This window comes from Petromyzon marinus, chromosome 69 (assembly GCF_048934315.1).
Source record: "Petromyzon marinus isolate PM22_M1 ecotype Great Lakes invasive population chromosome 69, UKy_Petmar_22M1.pri1.0, whole genome shotgun sequence".
Classification (NCBI taxonomy): Eukaryota; Metazoa; Chordata; class Hyperoartia; order Petromyzontiformes; family Petromyzontidae; genus Petromyzon; species Petromyzon marinus.
Genome location: NC_133735.1, coordinates 4,596,371 through 4,618,806, shown reverse-complemented (window position 1 = coordinate 4,618,806; position 22,436 = coordinate 4,596,371). Strand labels below are relative to the sequence as shown.

Sequence of the window (22,436 nt, the reverse complement as noted above, 5' to 3'; positions counted from 1 at the left end):
CGTGTCTGTGAGCGTGTCTGTGAGCGTGTGTGTGAGCGTGTCTGTGAGCGTGTCTGTGAGCGTGTCTGTGAGCGTGTGTGTGAGCGTGTGTGTGAGCGTGTGTGTGAGCGTGTCTGTGAGCGTGTCTGTGAGCGTGTCTGTGAGCGTGTCTGTGAGCGTGTCTGTGAGCGTGTCTGTGAGCGTGTCTGTGAGCGTGTCTGTGAGCGTGTCTGTGAGCGTGTCTGTGAGCGTGTCTGTGAGCGTGTGTGGGGGGGAGGAGCGGTGGTGTAGCGGTTAGCGCTACGCTGGGCTATGAACCTGGCGACCCGGGTTCGATTCCCGCTCACGGCCAACACCGGTGACGATTGTCTGAACCGGTCATGGGCCTCCCCTAGGTCGACTCGGCCTCAAATGAGTACCTGGTGCGGTGTGTAGTAAACATCGCCACTGGGGAGACAAAGGCGGTCGGGCGTGGTGCTGGCCACCCACCCCCTCGTGTGCCGTTCCGGCCTTCATAGGTGCTCGCTAACAGCACTTGCCCCTACAGTCTGTTAAGGCTGCACGTGGGATCTTTGTGCGAGTCTTGAGAGACAAGTGTGTGTGCGAGTCTGCGAGTCAATCGCTAACAGTACTTGCCCCGACACGTCTCTCCCTGTGTGTGTGTGTCTCTCCCTGTGTGTGTGTGTGCGTGTCTCCCTGTCTGTGTGTGTGTGTGTCTCTCCCTGTGTGTGTGTCTCTCCCTGTGTGTGTGTGTCTCTCCCTGTGTGTGTGCGTCTCTCCCTGTGTGTGTGTGCGTCTCTCCCTGTGTGTGTGTGCATCTCTCCCTGTGTGTGTGTGTGTCTCTCCCTGTGTGTGTGTGTGTCTCTCCCTGTGTGTGTGTGTGTCTCTCCCTGTGTGTGTGTGTGTCTCTCCCTGTGTGTGTGTGTCTCTCCCTGTGTGTGTGTGTCTCTCCCTGTGTGTGTGTGTCTCTCCCTGTGTGTGTCTCTGTCTCTCCCTGTGTGTGTCTCTGTCTCTCCCTGTGTGTGTGTCTCTCCTTGTGTGTGTGTGTGTGTGCGTCTCTCCCTGTGTGTGTGTGTCTCTCCCTGTGTGTGTGTGTGCGTCCCTCCCTGTGTGTGTGTGTCTCTCCCTGTGTGTGTGTGTGCGTCCCTCCCTGTGTGTGTGTGTCTCTCCCTGTGTGTGTGTGTCTCTCCCTGTGTGTGTGTGTCTCTCCCTGTGTGTGTGTGTCTCTCCCTGTGTGTGTGTGTCTCTCCCTGTGTGTGTGTGTCTCTCCCTGTGTGTGTGTGTCTCTCCCTGTGTGTGTGTGTCTCTCCCTGTGTGTGTGTGTGTCTCTCCCTGTGTGTGTGTGTGTCTCTCCCTGTGTGTGTGTGTGTCTCTCCCTGTGTGTGTGTGTGTGTCTCCCTGTGTGTGTGTGTGTCTCTCCCCGTGTGTGTGTGTGTGTCTCTCCCCGTGTGTGTGTGTGTGTGTCTCTCCCCGTGTGTGTGTGTGTGTGTCTCTCCCCGTGTGTGTGTGTGTGTGTCTCTCCCCGTGTGTGTGTGTGTGTGTCTCTCCCCGTGTGTGTGTGTGTGTGTCTCTCCCCGTGTGTGTGTGTGTGTGTCTCTCCCCGTGTGTGTGTGTGTGTCTCTCCCCGTGTGTGTGTGTGTGTGTCTCTCCCCGTGTGTGTGTGTGTGTGTCTCTCCCCGTGTGTGTGTGTGTGTCTCTCCCCGTGTGTGTGTGTGTGTCTCTCCCCGTGTGTGTGTGTGTGTCTCTCCCTGTGTGTGTGTGTGTGTCTCTCCCTGTGTGTGTGTGTGTGTGTGTCTCTCCCTGTGTGTGTGTGTGTGTCTCTCCCTGTGTGTGTGTGTGTGTCTCTCCCTGTGTGTGTGTGTGTGTCTCTCCCTGTGTGTGTGTGTGTGTCTCTCCCTGTGTGTGTGTGTGTCTCTCCCTGTGTGTGTGTGTGTGTCTCTCCCTGTGTGTGTGTGTGTCTCTCCCTGTGTGTGTGTGTGTCTCTCCCTGTGTGTGTGTGTCTCTCCCTATGTGTGTGTGTGTCTCTCCCTGTGTGTGTGTGTCTCTCCCTGTGTGTGTGTGTGTGTCTCTCCCTGTGTGTGTGTGTGTGTGTCTCTCCCTGTGTGTGTGTGTGTCTCTCCCTGTGTGTGTGTGTGTGTGTGTCTCTCTCTGTGTGTGTGTGTCTCTCCGTGTGTGTGTGTGTGTCTGTCCCCTACCTCCTCGCGGTGCCGGATGGGCAACTCTGTCGTGGACAGCGCTGTGGGGGGAGATCCAATTTTGATTGGCTCCTCCCCTCATGGCAAATGTGTCCACCACAGGGGCTAAACGGGGGCTCTGGACGGGTGCGAGGGGCTGGTAACCCCTCCACCTTCAATTAATTACCACGAAACTACGAATTCAACTGAAATATGTAACAACTAAGCTTGTGCCGGAGGCCCCGGGGGGCCAGGCGTCTATGACGTCTCCTGGCCAAACCCCAATTGGCGGAGCCAGGAGATTGAATACCTACCCTCGGGGCTACTCCAGAAACAACGAAAAGCCACTACGGTTGGCCACGTGGAATGTTCGAACGCTCACTGCAGAGGAGAGGCTGCCACTCCTCTGTCGGGAGCTGGACCGGTACCGCCTGGATCTATGCGGCATTCAGGAGGTCCGGTGGACCGGCTCTGGCTCCTGCCACCATGAGGGGTGGACAGTCCTCTACTCGGGGCAGCAGACTGCCAAACAACAGGGTGTGGGTCTTCTTTTGAACAAAAGAATGAAGGGGGCGTGGGAGCGTGGCGGTGAGGTGTGGGAAGCTGTAAGCCCCAGGCTACTTTGGGCTCGCCTTCCCATCAACCGGAGGCGAGGAATGGTGGTCGTGGTTACTTATGCCCCCACCGAAGATGAACATCCGTGGAGGGATGCAGGCAAAGCCGATGAGTCAGATGCCTTCTATGACCTCCTGTCACAGGTGCTGGCTAAAGTGGCCCCTCGGGATAGAGTCATCATGTTGGGTGACTTCAATGCCCGAGTTGGTCATGATACTGGCACCTGGTCTGGAGTGATTGGAGGGCATGGGCCAGATCAGCTCAATAACAACGGTAGGAGGCTGCTAGATTTTTGTGCAGCCCATGGGCTTGTAATTACCAACACGCTGTTCCGGCATCGGCGCATCCACACAACATCATGGATGCATGCCGGGTCCAAGCAAGAACATCTGCTGGATTACATAGTGACGGACCAGCGAATGCGAGCCCATGTCCTTGACACCAGGACCTACCGTGGAGCTGATCTGCCCTCTGACCATCGACTAGTCATCTGTAAGATGCGCCTGCCATTCTTCCACTCCGGTGGTGGGTGTACACCCAGGACCCCATTCCAACCTAAAGTGGCCTGGTCTCAGTTATCTGATGAAAGTTGCAAGCGAGAATTTCATCATCGCTTGCGGCTGGGATTGGCATCGTCCCCGACTCCTCCTGATGTCGAGGGTAAATGGGCGAGGTTTAGGACTGTGACTCATGCAGCTGCAATGGCTGCTTTGGGTACGCGGTCCAGACCTCCCCAGACACCCTGGATGACAGAGGAGTTGTTCACGATGGTTGAGAAAAAGCGACAGGCCCACTGTCATCGGCTACAGAATCCCACGTCAGAGAATGAGGAGGCTTACCGCAGCCTTCGCTCGGAGGTTCGGAGAGCCGTGAGGCGCTGCAAGGATGGGTGGTGGTCGCGGGTTGCTGAGGAGATGGAGTCTGCCTCAGTGGCCCGTGATCACAAATCTCTATTTAACTCCATCAAAAAAGTAACCTGCAGCGCCACACCTATTACCATCATTAGGGGAAAAAACGGTGATCCAATTTCCGACCCCCAGGAACAGGTTCGCAGATTTGCTGAGCATTTCTGTGAGATCCTGGGGGAGGGAAAATCCCTCAGCCAGGAAAACATCGTGGCACAAAGTGAGGATGACCCTGCTGAGGCTGCGGTGCCTCAAATATTGGATGAAGTCACCCCCTGTAAGTGGCTGGCTGAGGTGCCATCTGCTGAGGAAGTATTGAAGGCGATCCGGAGTCTGAGACCAGGAAAGGCAGCGGGCAGAGATGATCTCCCAAGCGAAATGCTGAGGGAGGGTGGCGTTTGTGCACAGACTGCCCTATATGACATCATAACAACAGTCTGGACCACTGGACGGGTTCCGCAGGATTGGAAGGATGCCCTGGTGGTCCCCCTTTTTAAGAAGGGGGACCGCACAGACTGTAACAACTACAGGGGCATCTCACTCCTCAGTGTGCCGGGAAAGGTCCTGGCAAGGATTATTCAGCATCGCCTTGCCAGGCACGCTGAGGAGAGGCTTGCGGAGCCCCAATGCGGTTTCAGGAAAGGGCGGTCCTGCACAGATGCCATATTTTCTGTCCGTCTGCTACAGCAGAGGTGTAGGGAATTCCAACAAGACCTACATCTCTGCTTTATTGACCTGGTCAAGGCCTATGATACCATCAGTAGGCCTGGGCTCTGGGTCGTTCTTCGTGCTTTTGGAGTACCTGACCCTCTGCTCACGATCATTAAGGACCTTCATGATGGTGAGCGGGCCCGGGTAAAACTACGTGGCCGGGAGTCAGAGCCATTCCCTGTACACCTTGGGGTGCGACAGGGATGTCCTCTGGCTCCCACATTATTTAACATTTATTTTGACCACGTAGTTCGTGAAGCCTTCAATAGCTGTACCGGGGGAATCTCCATATGGTACAGATATAATGGGAGGCTAATCGATGCGCGGGTGCGGTCAAGGGATGGCTCCCTATTGCTCAATCACGTTATGTATGCTGATGACTTGGTAATAGCTGCTCAGTCAGAGGAGGAGTTGGAGACGCTGCTGCTGAGACTGGAGCGTGCCACTAAGAGGTGGGGCCTTACCATCAGCCCCACCAAAACTAAGCACCTGCCTGGGTATTTTGTACCATCGGACACTCCACCCCCACAACTCCCAATCGGTGATGGGGCAGTTGTGGAGAGAGTGGAGAGTTTCCCATACCTGGGCAGTGTGCTTATGACTGGCTCCAGTTTAACAGCAGAGGTCTCACTCCGAATCAGTCGAGCGGCAATATCTTTTCATCGGTTGCGTAACGCTGTGTGGAAGCTACCTGGTCTGTCGCTCCGCACTAAGCTTCAGGTCTTCTCGGCCACGGTCATTCCCTCCCTTCTCTACGCTTGCGAAACGTGGACCCCCCTAATGGAACATCTTCGCCGGTTAGAAACATTTAGGCTGGCCTGCCTCCGATCCATCCTCGGTTTAACCAGACTGGATTGTGTGAGGAGCTCACAAATCCTTGAAAGATCTGGGCAGGGTCCCATCGGTGAGCTCCTCCGGCAGGCAAGGCTGCGATGGCTGGGTCATGTAGCCCGCATGCCCAGCCACCGCATGCCGAAACAGCTTTTGTTTGGCCGGATTGAGGGGGCTAAGCGGGCGCGGCACGGGCTAGAGAAGAGATGGAGTGATGTGGTACAGGAGGACGTGGAGCTGAGTGGACTTGCCGATGACTGGTACCAGCGGTGTCAAGATCGGCCTCTGTGGAGGAGGCTCGTGAAGGATGCTACTGGGCAGTTGGAGGCAGTCGCCCTCCAACAACAACGGAGGGCGGAGGAGCGACGCTCACAACAGCGAGCGGAGCGCCGGGTGGCTAAAGCACAGCAGGTTGGCACAGTAGGGGGCACAGGTGGTGCATCAGCCAGTCATCTCAGTCAGTCGACCCGTGGCACCTGGGTCTGCCCCGTGACCTCCTGCCAGCGGGCGTTCGACACTTCACGTGGCCTCAGGGTGCACATAGCCTGGCACAAGCGTCGTGGTGACGTCACCGCCACTTAGTGGCGAATGGCGGTTGTTGTTGTTGTTGTGTGTCTGTCCCTCCCTGTGTGTGTGTCTGTCTGTCTGTCTCTCCCTGTGTGTGTGTCTGTCTGTCTGTCTCTCCCTGTGTGTGTGTGTGTCTGTCTGTCTCTCCCTGTGTGTGTGTGTCTGTCTGTCTCTCCCTGTGTGTGTGTGTGTCTGTCTGTCTCTCCCTGTGTGTGTGTGTGTCTGTCTGTCTCTCCCTGTGTGTGTGTGTGTCTGTCTGTCTCTCCCTGTGTGTGTGTGTCTGTCTGTCTCTCCCTGTGTGTGTGTGTCTGTCTGTCTCTCCCTGTGTGTGTGTGTGCGTCTCTCCCTGTGTGTGCGTCTCTCCCTGTGCGTGTGTGCGTCTCTCCCTGTGTGTGCGTGTGTGCGTCTCTCCCTGTGTGTGCGTGTGTGCGTCTCTCCCTGTGTGTGCGTGTGTGCGTCTCTCACTGTGTGTGCGTGTGTCTGTCCCTCCCTGTGTGTGCGTGTCCCCGCGTCTCCCCCCGTGTGCGCGTGTCCACGCGTGCAGGCCGCACCATGTACGTGGTGCCGTTCAGCATGGGCCCGCTGGGCTCGCCGCTGGCCAAGACGGGAGTCCAACTCACCGACTCCCCCTACGTGGTCGTGTCCATGCGCATCATGACGCGCATGGGCGCCCACGTGCTCTCGGCGCTGGGCGACGGGGAGTTCGTCAAGTGCCTGCACTCGCTCGGAAGCCCTCTGCCGCTCGCCGGTACCGTCGCACGACGCTCGTGGGGGGGTACGGGGGGTGGCGTGGGTGGTACCGGGAGGGCGTGGGTGGTACGGGGGGGTGGCGTGGGTGGTACGGGGGGGTGGCGTGGGTGGTACGGGGGGGTGGCGTGGGTGGTACGGGGGGTGGCGTGGGTGGTACGGGGAGGGCGTGGGTGGTACGGGGAGTGGCGTGGGTGGTACGGGGGGTGGCGTGGGTGGTACGGGGGGTGGCGTGGGTGGTACGGGGAGGGCGTGGGTGGTACGGGGGGTGGCGTGGGTGGTACGGGGAGGGTGGCGTGGGTGGTACGGGGAGGGCGTGGGTGGTACGGGGAGGGCGTGGGTGGTACGGGGAGGGCGTGGGTGGTACGGGGGGTGGCGTGGGTGGTACGGGGAGGGTGTGGGTGGTACGGGGAGGGCGTGGGTGGTACGGGGGGTGGAGTGGGTGGTACGGGGAGGGCGTGGGTGGTACGGGGGGTGGCGTGGGTGGTACGGGGAGGGTGTGGGTGGTACGGGGAGGGCGTGGGTGGTACGGGGGTGGCGTGGGTGGTACGGGGGGTGGCGTGGGTGGTACGGGGGAGGGCGTGGGTGGTACGGGGGGTGGCGTGGGTGGTACGGGGGGTGGCGTGGGTCGGGGGGAATATCTGGAGAGCAGCTGGCCGTGTGTACCCGTGTGTGTGTGTACCCGTGTGTGTGTGTGTACCTGTGTGTGTGTGTACCCGTGTGTACCTGTGTGTGTGTGTACCCGTGTGTACCCGTGTGTACCCGTGTGTGTGTGTGTACCCGTGTGTACCCGTGTGTGTGTGTACCCGTGTGTGTGTGTACCCGTGTGTACCCGTGTGTGTGTACCTGTGTGTTTATGTGTACCTGTGTGTACCCGTGTGTGTGTACCTGTGTGTGTGTGTGTACCCGTGTGTGTGTGTACCTGTGTGTACCCGTGTGTGTGTGTACCCGTGTGTACCCGTGTGTGTGTGTACCCGTGTGTACCCGTGTGTGTGTGTACCCGTGTGTACCCGTGTGTGTGTGTACCCGTGTGTGTGTGTACGTGTGTACCCGTGTGTGTGTACCCGTGTGTACCCGTGTGTGTGTACCCGTGTGTGTGTGTGTACCCGTGTGTGTGTGTGTACCCGTGTGTGTGTGTACCCGTGTGTGTGTGTACCTGTGTGTACCCGTGTGTGTGTGTACCCGTGTGTACCCGTGTGTACCCGTGTGTACCCGTGTGTGTGTGTACCCGTGTGTGTGTGTACCCGTGTGTACCCGTGTGTGTGTACCCGTGTGTACCCGTGTGTGTGTGTACCCGTGTGTACCCGTGTGTGTGTGTACCCGTGTGTACCCGTGTGTGTGTGTACCCGTGTGTACCCGTGTGTGTGTGTACCCGTGTGTACCCGTGTGTGTGTGTACCCGTGTGTACCCGTGTGTACCCGTGTGTGTGTACGTGCGTGTGTGTCCGTGTGTGTGTACGTGCGTGTGTGTGTACCCGTGTGTGTGTACGTGCGTGTGTGTGTACCCGTGTGTGTACACGTGCGTGTGTGTACGTGTGTGTGTACGTGTGTGTACCCGTGCGTGTGTGTGTACGTGTGTGTACCCGTGCGTGTGTGTGTACGTGTGTGTACCCGTGCGTGTGTGTGTACGTGTGTGTACCCGTGCGTGTGTGTGTACGTGTGTGTACCCGTGCGTGTGTGTGTACGTGTGTGTACCCGTGAGTGTGTGTGTACGTGTGTGTACCCGTGCGTGTGTGTGTACGTGTGTGTACCCGTGCGTGTGTGTGTACGTGTGTGTACCCGTGCGTGTGTGTGTACGTGTGTGTACCCGTGCGTGTGTGTGTACGTGTGTGTACCCGTGCGTGTGTGTGTACGTGTGTGTACCCGTGCGTGTGTGTGTACGTGTGTGTACCCGTGCGTGTGTGTGTACGTGTGTACCCGTGCGTGTGTGTGTAACCGTGTGTACCCGTGTGTGTGTGTGTAACCGTGTGTACCCGTGTGTGTGTGTGTACCCGTGTGTGTGTGTGTAACCGTGTGTACCCGTGTGTGTGTGTAACCGTGTGTACCCGTGTGTGTGTAACCGTGTGTGTGTGTGTGTGTAACCGTGTGTGTGTGTGTAACCGTGTGTGTGTGTGTGTGTAACCGTGTGTGTGTGTGTGTAACCGTGTGTGCGTGTGTGTAACCGTGTGTGCGTGTGTGTAACCGTGTGTGCGTGTGTGTAACCGTGTGTGTGTAACCGTGTGTGTGTAACCGTGTGTGTGTGTGTAACCGTGTGTGTGTGTGTAACCGTGTGTGTGTGTGTGTGTAACCGTGTGTGTGTGTGTGTGTAACCGTGTGTGTGTGTGTGTGTAACCGTGTGTGTGTGTGTAACCCATCCAGAGGGCGTGTCGGCCACCTGGCCGTGTAACCCAGACAAGACGCTCATCGCCCACGTGCCGGACCGGCGGGAGATCATGTCCTTCGGCAGCGGCTACGGGGGCAACTCCCTGCTGGGCAAGAAGTGCTTCGCCCTGCGCATCGCCTCGCGCATCGCTCGCGACGAGGGCTGGCTCGCGGAGCACATGCTGGTACGTCACCAGAGTCGCACCATCACCACAGTCACCACAGTTACCACAGTCACCGCCGTCACCACAGTCACCACAGTCACACCGTTACTACAGTCACACCGTTACCACAGTCACCACAGTCACCACAGTCACCACAGTCACACCGTTACCACAGTCATCACAGTCACCACAGTCACACCGTTACCACAGTCACACCGTCACCACAGTCACCACAGTCACCACAGTCACCACAGTCACCACAGTCACCACAGTCACCACAGTTACCATAGTCACGCCGTCACCACAGTCACACAGTTACCACAGTCACCACAGTCACACCGTCACCACAGTCACCACAGTCACACCGTCACCACAGTCACCACAGTCACACCGTCACCACAGTCACCACAGTCACACCGCAACACAAGCGTCCGCCTGATAACGGACGCTTGTGTTGCGCCCGGAACGTCGTGATTTTATTTTATTTAATACCCACAGTAAAACCTTGGATTGCGAGCACAATTCGTTCCGGGAACGCGTTTGTAATCCAAAGCACTCGTATATCGGTCGTGATCACGTGACGCTCGGCAGCACAGAGCGTGTACACGTACACTGCTCGTGTCGCTAACACCCTCGCAGACCAAGTTGCTCGCAACCCAAGGTTTTACTGTACGCGACTTTACGGAAAGACCCAAAGGACATGGATTCCTGCAGTCACGAAAGCTTCAAATCAAGATCGGTACCGCTGGTACCGGTCGTCGGCAAGTCGACTCGGCTCCACGTCCGCCCGTACCGCTTCGGCTCCATCTCTCCTCCAGCCCCGTGTCGTGCCTGTCTAGCCTCAACTGGCCCGGCAGCAGCAGCAGCAGCGTCATACACGAGCCTCCTCTTCCACAGAGGCCGATCTTGACACCACCGCACGCGCACACCCTCACCGGGGCCCGTTCCTAGCCGTGGTGGCGGTGTCGTGGTCGCGTAGGGAGCCGCCGTGGTGCCGGTGGTGCCGGCGGCGGCGGCGGCGGCGGTGGTGGTGGTGGTGTGGCACTGGCAAGAGGACCGGCGCTGAGGGTAGAGAGCTGTGTGACGGCATGCTTTGTGGGCATGCTTGACATGCGTGTGTCACGGGCATGTATGACGTGTGTGACAGGCATGTATGACGTGCGTGTGACGGGCATGTATGACGTGTGTGTGTGACGGGCATGTATGACGTGTGTGTGTCACGGGCATGTATGACGTGTGTGTGACGGGCATGTATGACGTGCGTGTGACGGGCATGTATGACGTGTGTGTGACGGGCATGTATGACGTGCGTGTGATGGGCATGTATGACGTGTGTGTGATGGGCATGTATGATGTGCGTGTGACGGGCATGTATGACGTGCGTGTGACGGGCATGTATGACGTGTGTGTGACGGGCATGTATGACGTGTGTGTGTGACGGGCATGTATGACGTGTGTGTGACGGGCATGTATGACGTGTGTGTGACGGGCATGTATGACGTGTGTGTGTGACGGGCATGTATGACGTGCTTGTCACAGGCATGTATGACGTGTGTGTCACGGGCATGTATGACGTGTGTGTGTGACGGGCATGTATGACGTGCTTGTCACAGGCATGTATGACGTGTGTGTGACGGGCATGTATGACGCGCGCGTGTGTGTGTCACGGGCATTTGGTGGTGGCGGCGCTTCCTTGGTGGTTGTGGCGGCGATGCCGTGGTGGTGGTGGCGGTGGTGGTGGTGGCGCTGCCGTGGTGGTGGTGGCGGTGGTGGTGGTGGTGGCGGTGGTGGTGGCGCTGCCGTGGTGGTGGTGGCGGTGGTGGTGGTGGTGGCGGTGGTGGTGGTGGTGGTGGTGGTGGTGGTGGTGGCGGTGGTGGTGGTGGTGGCGGTGGTGGTGGTGGTGGCGGTGGTGGTGGCGGTGGTGGTGGTGGCGCTGCCGTGGTGGTGGTGGTGGTGGCGGTGGTGGTGGTGGTGGTGGTGGTGGCGCTGCCGTGGTGGTGGTGGCGGTGGTGGTGGTGGTGGTGGTGGCGGTGGTGGTGGCGCTGCCGTGGCGCCATACCTCTCCCCCCCGAGCCTCCCCCTGACGCAGCATCTCCCCCACCACCCTCCCGCCGGGCAGATCCTGGGCATCACGAACCCCGAGGGGCGCAAGAAGTACATCGCGGCGGCATTCCCCAGCGCGTGCGGCAAGACCAACCTGGCCATGATGACGCCGTCGCTGCCCGGCTGGAAGGTGGAGTGCGTGGGGGACGACATCGCCTGGATGAAGTTCGACAGTGAAGGTGGGGGGGAGGGAGGGGGGGGGAGGGATGAGGAGGGGGGGGAGGGAGGGGGAGGGAGTGGGTGGGAAGGGAGGGGGAAGGGAGGGAGGATGGAGAGTGACCCATAGACTCATCACACAGCAGAGACCCATAGACTCATCACACAGCAGAGACCCACAGACTCATCATAGAGACCCATAGACTCATCACACAGCAGAGACCCACAGACTCATCATAGAGACCCATAGACTCATCACACAGCAGAGACCCACAGACTCATCATAGAGACCCATAGACTCACCACACAGAGACCCATAGACTCATCACACGGCAGAGACCCACAGACTCATCACACGGCAGAGACCCATAGACTCATCACACAGCAGAGATCCATAGACTCATCACACAGCAGAGACCCATAGACTCATCACACAGCAGAGACCCACAGACTCATCACACAGCAGAGACCCATAGACTCATCACACAGCAGAGACCCATAGACTCATCACACAGCAGAGATCCATAGACTCATCACACAGCAGAGACCCACAGACTCATCACACAGCAGAGACCCATAGACTCATCACACAGCAGAGACCCGTAGACTCATAACACAGCAGAGACCCATAGACTCATCACACAGCAGAGATCCATAGACTCATCACACAGCAGAGACCCATAGACTCATCACACAGCAGAGAGCCATAGACTCATCACACAGCAGAGACCCATAGACTCATCACACAGCAGAGACCCACAGACTCATCACACTGCAGAGACCCACAGACTCATCACACAGCAGAGAGCCAGGACTCATCACACAGCAGAGACCCATAGACTCATCACACAGCAGAGACCAATAGACTCATCACACACCAGAGACCCATAGACTCATCACACGGCAGAGACTCATAGACTCATCACACAGCAGAGACCCACAGACTCATCACACAGCAGAGACCCATAGACTCATCACACAGCAGAGACCCATAGACTCATCACACAGCAGAGACCCATAGACTCATCACACAGCAGAGAGCCATAGACTCATCACACAGCAGAGACCCATAGACTCTACACACAGCAGAGACCCACAGACTCATCATAGAGACCCATAGACTCATCACACAGCAGAGACCCACAGACTCATCACACAGCAGAGACCCACAGACTCATCACACAGCAGAGACCCATAGACTCATCACACAGCAGAGACCCACAGACTCATGACAGAGCAGAGACCCATAGACTCATCACACAGCAGAGACCCACAGACTCATCACACAGCAGAGACCCATAGACTCATCACACAGCAGAGACCCATAGACTCATCACACGGCAGAGACCCATAGACTCATCATAGAGACCCACAGACTCATCACACAGCAGAGACCCACAGACTCATCACAGAGACCCACAGACTCATCACAGAGACCCACAGACTCATCACAGAGACCCACAGACTCGTGAGCCTCCTGCCCTCCCCCCAGGCCGCCTGCGCGCCATCAACCCCGAGAACGGCTTTTTCGGCGTGGCGCCCGGCACGTCGATGAAGACGAACCCCAACGCGATGCTGACGGTGGCACGGGGCACCGTGTTCACCAACGTGGCCGAGACGGCCGACGGCGGCGTCTACTGGGAGGGCATGGGGGGCGACCCTCCCAGCGGCGGCGTCACCTCGTGGCTCAACAAGCCCTGGAGACTGGGTGAGTGGTGGGGGGGGGGGGGGTGTTGGTGGGTGGGTGTTGGTGGGGGGGTAGTGGTGGGGGGGTGCACAGCAACGTGGCCGAGGGCGGTGGGGGGGCGACCCTCCCACCCGTAGCGTCACCTCGTGGCTCACCCCCTACCGCTACTCGCGACTAACAGCACTTGACCCCGCGACCCTGTTGGAGGCTACCTGGGGGAGCTTTGTGTCTGTAGGGCACCGCTACTCGTGACTAACAGCACTTGACCCTACCACCCTGTTGGAGGCTACCTGGGGGAGCTTTGTGTCTGTAGGGCACCGCTACTCGTGACTAAGAGCACTTGACCCTACAACCTGTTGGAGGCTACCCGGGGGAGCTTTGTGTCTGTAGGGCACCGCTACTCACTACCAACAGCACTTGACCCCGCGACCTGTTGGAGGCTACCCGGGGGAGCTTTGTGTCTGTAGGGCACCGCTACTCACGACTAACAGCACTTGACCCTGCGACCCTGTTGGAGGCTACCCGGGGGAGCTTTGTGTCTGTAGGGCACCGCTACTCGCTACTAACAGCACTTGACCCTACCACCCTGTTGGAGGCTACCCAGGGGAGCTTTGTGTCTGTAGGGCACCGCTACTCGCTACCAACAGCACTTGACCCTACCACCCTGTTGGAGGCTACCCGGGGGAGCTTTGTGTCTGTAGGGCACCGCTACTCGTGACTAAGAGCACTTGACCCTACGACCCTGTTGGAGGCTACCCGGGGGAGCTTTGTGTCTGTAGGGCACCGCTACTCGCTACCAACAGCACTTGACCCCACGACCCTGTTAGAGGCTACCTGGGGGAGCTGTGTGTCTGTAGGGCACCGCTACTCGTGACTAACAGCACTTGACCCCGCGACCCTGTTGGAGGCTACCCGGGGGAGCTTTGTGTCTGTAGGGCACCGCTACTCGCTACCAACAGCACTTGACCCTACCACCCTGTTGGAGGCTACCTGGGGGAGCTTTGTGTCTGTAGGGCACCGCTACTCGTGACTAACAGCACTTGACCCTACGACCTGTTGGAGGCTACCCGGGGGAGCTTTGTGTCTGTAGGGCACCGCTACTCGTGACTAACAGCACTTGACCCCGCGGCCCTGTTGGAGGCTACCTGGGGGAGCTTTGTGTCTGTAGGGCACCGCTACTCGTGACTAACAGCACTTGACCCCGCGACCCTGTTGGAGGCTACCCGGGGGAGCTTTGTGTCTGTAGGGCACCGCTACTCGTGACTAACAGCACTTGACCCTGCGACCCTGTTGGAGGCTACCCGGGGGAGCTTTGTGTCTGTAGGGCACCGCTACTCGTGACTAACAGCACTTGACCCTACGACCCTGTTGGAGGCTACCTGGGGGAGCTTTGTGTCTGTAGGGCACCGCTACTCGTGACTAACAGCACTTGACCCCGCGACCCTGTTGGAGGCTACCTGGGGGAGCTTTGTGTCTGTAGGGCACCGCTACTCGTGACTAACAGCACTTGCCCCCACGACCCTGTTGGAGGCTACCTGGGGGAGCTTTGTGTCTGTAGGGCACCGCTACTCGCTACCAACAGCACTTGACCCTACGACCCTGTTGGAGGCTACCCGGGGGAGCTTTGTGTCTGTAGGGCACCGCTACTCGTGACTAAGAGCACTTGACCCCACGACCCTGTTGGAGGCTACCTGGGGGAGCTTTGTGTCTGTAGGGCACCGCTACTCGTGACTAAGAGCACTTGACCCTACGACCCTGTTGGAGGCTACCCGGGGGAGCTTTGTGTCTGTAGGGCACCGCTACTCGTGACTAAGAGCACTTGACCCTACGACCCTGTTGGAGGCTACCCGGGGGAGCTTTGTGTCTGTAGGGCACCGCTACTCGCGACTAACAGCACTTGACCCTACGACCCTGTTGGAGGCTACCCGGGGGAGCTTTGTGTCTGTAGGGCACCGCTACTCGTGACTAACAGCACTTGACCCTACGACCCTGTTGGAGGCTACCCGGGGGAGCTTTGTGTCTGTAGGGCACCGCTACTCGCTACCAACAGCACTTGACCCCGAGACCCTGTTGGAGGCTACCCGGGGGAGCTTTGTGTCTGTAGGGCACCGCTACTCGTGACTAACAGCACTTGACCCCACGACCCTGTTGGAGGCTACCTGGGGGAGCTTTGTGTCTGTAGGGCACCGCTACTCGTGACTAAGAGCACTTGACCCTACGACCCTGTTGGAGGCTACCCGGGGGAGCTTTGTGTCTGTAGGGCACCGCTACTCGTGACTAACAGCACTTGACCCTGCGACCCTGTTGGAGGCTACCTGGGGGAGCTTTGTGTCTGTAGGGCACCGCTACTCGCTACCAACAGCACTTGACCCTACCACCCTGTTGGAGGCTACCTGGGGGAGCTTTGTGTCTGTAGGGCACCGCTACTCGTGACTAACAGCACTTGACCCCGTGGCCCTGTTGGAGGCTACCCGGGGGAGCTTTGTGTCTGTAAGGCACCGCTACTCGCTACCAACAGCACTTGCCCCTACAACCTGTTGGAGGCTACCTGGGGGAGCTTTGTGTCTGTAAGGCACCGCTACTCGCTACCAACAGCACTTGACCCTACCATCCTGTTGGAGGCTACCTGGGGGAGCTTGACCTCTGCCTTGTGTGGTGCGCGCCCGCAGGAGACGGCACACCGGCGGCGCACCCCAACTCGCGCTTCTGCACGCCGGCGCGCCAGTGCCCAATCATGGACCCCCAGTGGGAGTCCCCTGAGGGGGTGCCCATCGAGGCCATCGTGTTCGGAGGGCGGCGCCCGGAAGGTACCGGCCGCCATTCCCCCCCACACACACACACACACCGCTCTCCCCCCACCACACCGCTCCCCCCACCACCACACCGCTCTCCCCCCACCACACCGCTCTCCCCCCACCACACCGCTCTCCCCCCACACCACACCGCTCCCCCCCCACCACACCGCTCTCCCCCCACCACATCGCTCCCCACACACACACCGCTCTCCCCCCACACCACACCGCTCCCCCCACCACACCGCTCCTCCCACCACACCGCTCTCCCCCCACCACACCGCTCTCCCCCCACCACACCGCTCCCCCCACCACACCGCTCCCCCCACCACACCGCTCCCCCCACCACACCGCTCTCCCCACACCGCTCCCCCCACCGCTCTCCCCACACCGCTCCCCCCACCACACCGCTCTCCCCACCACACCGCTCTCCCCCCACACCGCTCCCCCCCCACACACACCGCTTTCCTCCCACACCGCTCCTCCCCACCGCTCTCCCCCCACCGCTCTCCCCCCACCGCTCTCCCCCACACCGCTCCCCCCACCGCTCTCCCCCCCACCGCTCTCCCCCACACCGCTCTCCCCCACACCGCTCTCCCCCACACCGCTCTCCCCCCACCGCTCTCCCACACCGCTCTCCCCACCGCTCTCCCCCCACCGCTCTCCCCCCACTGCTCTCCCCCCACCGCTCTCCCCCCACCGCTCTCCCCCACACCGCTCTCCCCCACACCGCTCTCCCCCCACACCGCTCTCCCCCCACCGCTCTCCCACACCGCTCTCCCCACCGCTCTCCCCCCACCGCTCTCCCCCCACCGCTCTCCCCCCACCGCTCTCCCCCCACCGCTCTCCCCCCACCGCTCTCCCCCACACCGCTCTCCCCCCACCGCTCTCCCCCACACCGCTCTCCCCCCACACCGCTCTCCCCCCACCGCTCTCCCACACCGCTCTCCCCACCGCTCTCCCCCCACCGCTCTCCCCCCACTGCTCTCCCCCCACCGCTCTCCCCCCACCGCTCTCCCCCACACCGCTCTCCCCCACACCGCTCTCCCCCCACACCGCTCTCCCCCCACCGCTCTCCCACACCGCTCTCCCCACCGCTCTCCCCCCACCGCTCTCCCCCCACCGCTCTCCCCCCACCGCTCTCCCCCCACCGCTCTCCCCCACACCGCTCTCCCCCCACCGCTCTCCCCCCACCGCTCTCCCCCACACCCCTCTCCCCCACACCGCTCTCCCCCCACACCGCTCTCCCCACCGCTCCCCCCACCGCTGCCCCCACCGCTGCCCCTACCGCTGCCCCCACCGCTCCCCCCCACCGCTCCCCCCACTGCTCTCCCCACCGCTCCCCCCACCGCTCTCCCCACCGCTCTCCCCCCACCGCTCTCCCCACCGCTCTCCCCCACCCTGCCTCGCTCCCCTCTCACCCACACCCCCCCTCACTACCACTACCGCCCTCCCCCCCCCCCACTACCGCCCCCCACTACCGCCCTCCCCCCACAACCGCCACTCCAAATACCGCCCCCAATTACCACACTCCCCCCACTACCACCCTCCCGCCACTCCCGCCCCCCCTCCACACTACCGCCCTCCCGCCACTCCAAATACCGCCCCCCCACTACCGCCCCCCCACTACTGCCCTCCATTACCGCCCTATCCCCCCCCTCACTATGAGTGTCACTGTGTCTCTGTGAGTGTCAGTGAGTGAGAGGGTCTCTGTGGGTGTCGCTGTGTCTCTGTGGGTGTCGCTGTGTCTCTGTGGGTGTCGCTGCATGAGTGAGAGGGTCTCTGTGGGTGTCGCTGTGTCTCTGTGAGTGTCGCTGTGTCTCTGAGTGTCGCTGTGTCTCTGTGGGTGTCGCTGTGTCTCTGTGAGTGTCGCTGAGTGAGTGAGAGGGTCTCTGTGTGTGTCGCTGTGTCTCTGTGGGTGTCGCTGTGTCTCTGTGAGTGTCGCTGTGTGAGTGAGAGGGTCTCTGTGTGTGTCGCTGTGTCTCTGTGTGTGTCGCTGTGTCTCTGGGTGTCGCTGTGTCTCTGTGAGTGTCGCTGTGTGAGTGAGAGGGTCTCTGTGGGTGTCGCTGTGTCTCTGGGTGTCGCTGTGTCTCTGTGAGTGTCGCTGTGTGAGTGAGAGGGTCTCTGTGGGTGTCGCTGTGTCTCTGTGGGTGTCGCTGTGTCTCTGTGAGTGTTGCTGTGTCTCTGTGGGTGTCGCTGTGTGAGTGAGAGGGTCTCTGTGGGTGTCGCTGTGTCTCTGTGGGTGTCACTGTGTCTCTGTGGGTGTCGCTGTGTGAGTGAGAGGGTCTCTGTGGGTGTCGCTGTGTCTCTGTGGGTGTCACTGTGTCTCTGTGGGTGTCACTGAGTGAGTGAGAGGGTCTCTGTGGGTGTCGCTGTGTCTCTGTGGGTGTCGCTGTGTCTCTGTGAGTGTCGCTGTGTGAGTGAGAGGGTCTCTGTGAGTGTCGCTGTGTCTCTGTGGGTGTCGCTGTGTGAGTGAGAGGGTCTCTGTGGGTGTCGCTGTGTCTCTGTGGGTGTCGCTGTGTCTCTGTGGGTGTCGCTGTGTGAGTGAGAGGGTCTCTGTGAGTGTCGCTGTGTCTCTGTGGGTGTCGCTGTGTCTCTGTGGGTGTCGCTGTGTCTCTGTCGGTGTCGCTGTGTCTCTGTGAGTGTCGCTGTGTCTCTGGGTGTCGCTGTGTCTCTGTGGGTGTCGCTGTGTCTCTGTGAGTGTCGCTGTGTCTCTGTGAGTGTCGCTGTGTGAGTGAGAGGGTCTCTGTGGGTGTCGCTGTGTCTCTGTGGGTGTCACTGAGTGAGTGAGAGGGTCTCTGTGGGTGTCGCTGTGTCTCTGTGGGTGTCGCTGTGTCTCTGTGAGTGTCGCTGTGTGAGTGAGAGGGTCTCTGTGGGTGTCGCTGTGTCTCTGTGGGTGCCGCTGTGAGTGAGAGGGTCTCTGTGTGTGTCGCTGTGTCTCTGTGGGTGTCGCTGTGTCTCTGTGGGTGTCGCTGAGTGAGTGAGAGGGTCTCTGTGTGTGTCGCTGTGTCTCTGTGGGTGTCGCTGTGTCTCTGTGTGTGTCGCTGTGTCTCTGTGGGTGCCGCTGTGAGTGAGAGGGTCTCTGTGGGTGTCGCTGTGTCTCTGTGGGTGTCGCTGTGTCTCTGTGGGTGTCGCTGTGTCTCTGTGGGTGTCGCTGTGTCTCTGTGGGTGTCGCTGTGTCTCTGTGGGTGTCGCTGTGTCTCTGTGGGTGTCGCTGAGTGAGTGAGAGGGTCTCTGTGGGTGTCGCTGTGTCTCTGTGGGTGTCGCTGTGTCTCTGTGGGTGTCGCTGAGTGAGTGAGAGGGTCTCTGTGGGTGTCGCTGTGTCTCTGTGGGTGTCACTGTGTCTCTGTGGGTGTCGCTGAGTGAGTGAGAGGGTCTCTGTGAGTGTCGCTGTGTCTCTGTGGGTGTCGCTGTGTGAGTGAGAGGGTCTCTGTGGGTGTCGCTGTGTCTCTGTGGGTGTCGCTGTGTCTCTGTGGGTGTCGCTGTGTCTCTGGGTGTCGCTGTGTCTCTGTGAGTGTCGCTGAGTGAGTGTGAGGGTCTCTGTGGGTGTCGCTGTGTCTCTGTGGGTGTCGCTGTGTCTCTGTGGGTGTCGCTGTGTCTCTGTGGGTGTCGCTGTGTCTCTGGGTGTCGCTGTGTCTCTGTGAGTGTCGCTGAGTGAGTGTGAGGGTCTCTGTGGGTGTCGCTGTGTCTCTGTGGGTGTCGCTGAGTGAGTGAGAGGGTCTCTGTGGGTGTCGCTGTGTCTCTGTGGGTGTCGCTGTGTGAGTGAGAGGGTCTCTGTGAGTGTCGCTGTGTCTCTGTGAGTGTCGCTGTGTGAGTGAGAGGGTCTCTGTGGGTGTCGCTTTGTCTCTGTGAGTGTCACTGTGTCTCTGTGGGTGTCACTGTGTGAGTGAGAGGGTCTCTGTGGGTGTCGCTGTGTCTCTGTGGGTGTCGCTGTGCGAGTGATAGGGTGTCTGTGGGTGTCGCCGTGTCTCTGTGGGTGTCGCTGTGTCTCTGTGAGTGTCGCTGTGTCTCTGTGGGTGTCGCTGTGTGAGTGAGAGGGTCTCTGTGGGTGTCGCTGTGTCTCTGTGGGTGTCGCTGTGTCTCTGTGAGTGTTGCTGTGTCTCTGTGGGTGTCGCTGTGTCTCTGTGAGTGTTGCTGTGTCTCTGTGAGTGTCGCTGTGTGAGTGAGAGGGTCTCTGTGGGTGTCGCTGTGTCTCTGTGGGTGTCGCTGTGTCTCTGTGAGTGTCGCTGTGTCTCTGTGAGTGTCGCTGTGTGAGTGAGAGGGTCTCTGTGGGTGTCGCTGTGTCTCTGTGGGTGTCGCTGTGTGAGTGTCGCTGTGTCTCTGTGGGTGTCGCTGTGTCTCTGTGGGTGTCGCTGTGTCTCTGTGAGTGTCGCTGAGTGAGTGAGAGGGTCTCTGTGGGTGTCGCTGTGTCTCTGTGAGTGTCGCTGTGTCTCTGTGGGTGTCGCTGTGTCTCTGTGAGTGTCACTGTGTCTCTGTGAGTGTCGCTGTGTGAGTGAGAGGGTCTCTGTGAGTGTCGCTGTGTCTCTGTGGGTGTCGCTGTGTCTCTGTGGGTGTCGCTGAGTGAGTGAGAGGGTCTCTGTGGGTGTCGCTGTGTCTCTGTGGGTGTCGCTGTGTCTCTGTGGGTGTCGCTGTGTCTCTGTGGGTGTCGCTGTGTCTCTGTGGGTGTCGCTGTGTCTCTGTGGGTGTCGCTGTGTCTCTGTGGGTGTCGCTGTGTCTCTGTGGGTGTCGCTGAGTGAGTGAGAGAGTCTCTGTGGGTGTCGCTGTGTCTCTGTGGGTGTCGCTGTGTCTCTGTGAGTGTCGCTGTGTCTCTGTGGGTGTCGCTGTGTCCCTAGGGGTGCCGCTGAGTGAGTGAGAGGGTCTCTGTGGGTGTCGCTGTGTCTCTGTGGGTGTCGCTGTGTGAGTGAGAGGGTCTCTGTGGGTGTTGCTGTGTCTCTGTGGGTGTCGCTGTGTCCCTAGGGGTGCCGCTGAGTGAGTGAGAGGGTCTCTGTGGGTGTCGCTGTGTCTCTGTGGGTGTCGCTGTGTCTCTGTGAGTGAGAGGGTCTCTGTGGGTGTCGCTGTGTCCCTAGGGGTGCCGCTGAGTGAGTGAGAGGGTCTCTGTGAGTGTCGCTGTGTCTCTGTGAGTGTCGCTGTGTGAGTGAGAGGGTCTCTGTGGGTGTCGCTGTGTCCCTAGGGGTGCCGCTGGTGTACGAGGCGTTTGACTGGCGCCATGGGGTGTTTGTTGGCGCTGCCATGCGGTCAGAGGCCACCGCGGCCGCAGAGCACAAAGGTAGCACGCCACCGCCACCATCAACACCACCATCAACACCGCCGTCACCATCAACACCGCCGTCACCATCACCATCAACACCGCCGCTACCATCACCACGCCGTCACCATCGTCACCAGCAACATCATTGACACCATTAACTCCCTCCCACTCTTGCCCCCCTCATCAACCCTCCCTCCCACCCACCTCTCCCTCCCACCCACCTCTCCCTCCCACCCACCGACCACACACACCCACCCACCAACACACCCACCCACCCACCCACCAACACACCCACCCACCCACCCACCAACACACCCACCCACCCACCAACACACCCACCCACCAACCAACACACCCACCAACACACCCACCCACCAACACACCCACCCACCCACCAACACACCCACCCACCCACCAACACACACCCACCCACCAACACACATCCACACAAACCCACCGCTCAACGCCACTCCACCACACCCCCACACACCACCACCACACCCACCCCCACACACCACCACACCCACCACACCCCCCCACACACCACCAACACCCCCCCCCCCACCACCCCCCCCCCCGCGCACGCCCCAGGCAAGGCCATCATGCACGACCCCTTCGCCATGCGCCCCTTCTTCGGCTACAACTTCGGCCGCTACCTCGCCCACTGGCTGGCCATGGAGCGCCACGCCGGCGCCCGCCTCCCCAAGATCTTCCACGTCAACTGGTTCCGCCGGGACCCGTCCACCGGCGCCTTCCTGTGGCCGGGCTTCGGCGAGAACGCCCGCGTCCTCGCCTGGATCTTTCGCCGTGCCGACGAGGGCCCCGGCTCGGCCGGCGAGGGCACGGCCGCCGTCGCTTCGGCCGTGGGCCTCCTGCCGGCGCCGGGCGCGATCGACGTGGCCGCGGCGGGCGGCGGGCCGGCCGCCGACGAGGCGGCGCTGTTGGCGCTGCCGCGGGACTTCTGGGAGCGCGAGGCGGACGAGGTGGGCCGCTACCTGGAGGATCAGGTGAACGACGACCTGCCGGCGGAGGTGGCGCGTCAGCTCGAGGCGCTCAGGGGCCGCGTGGCCGCCATGTGAGCTGGGGGAGGGCGCGGGTTGGGGCGGGGGGCCGTGGTGGGGGGGCGGAGGGGGGTGACGGTGGAGGGGTGAATGGGTTGAGGGGGGGGGGGCGATGGTGGGGGGGGTGGGCTAGGCTACGATGGGTGGGTGGGTGACGAAGGCCGATGGCGGGGGCGGGCCGACGGGTGGGGGCGGGGCTACGGGCGGGGCGACGGGTGGGGGCGGGGCTACGGGCGGGGGGGCGGGGCTACGGGCGGGGCTACAGATGGGGGCAGGGCTATGGGCAGGGCGTCGGGTGGGGGCGGGGTTATGGGCGGGGCTACAGGCGGGGGCGGG

General features: G+C 60.6%; 1 protein-coding gene across 1 annotated transcript in view; it reads left to right on the top strand.

The window, feature by feature from the left end:
* The window catches only part of LOC116957064 (phosphoenolpyruvate carboxykinase, cytosolic [GTP]-like), a 42,164-nt gene extending 20,034 nt beyond the window's left edge, over positions 1-22,130 (top strand). The window contains exons 5-11 of the mRNA XM_032978983.2: positions 6,327-6,530; positions 8,887-9,074; positions 11,173-11,335; positions 12,805-13,020; positions 15,669-15,806; positions 20,962-21,057; positions 21,631-22,130. Of these exons, the coding sequence (XP_032834874.1) occupies positions 6,327-6,530; positions 8,887-9,074; positions 11,173-11,335; positions 12,805-13,020; positions 15,669-15,806; positions 20,962-21,057; positions 21,631-22,118 (1,493 nt within the window). The 3' untranslated portion in view covers positions 22,119-22,130. The remainder of the gene's footprint in view (positions 1-6,326; positions 6,531-8,886; positions 9,075-11,172; positions 11,336-12,804; positions 13,021-15,668; positions 15,807-20,961; positions 21,058-21,630) is intronic.
* Positions 22,131-22,436: the final 306 nt, after the last annotated feature.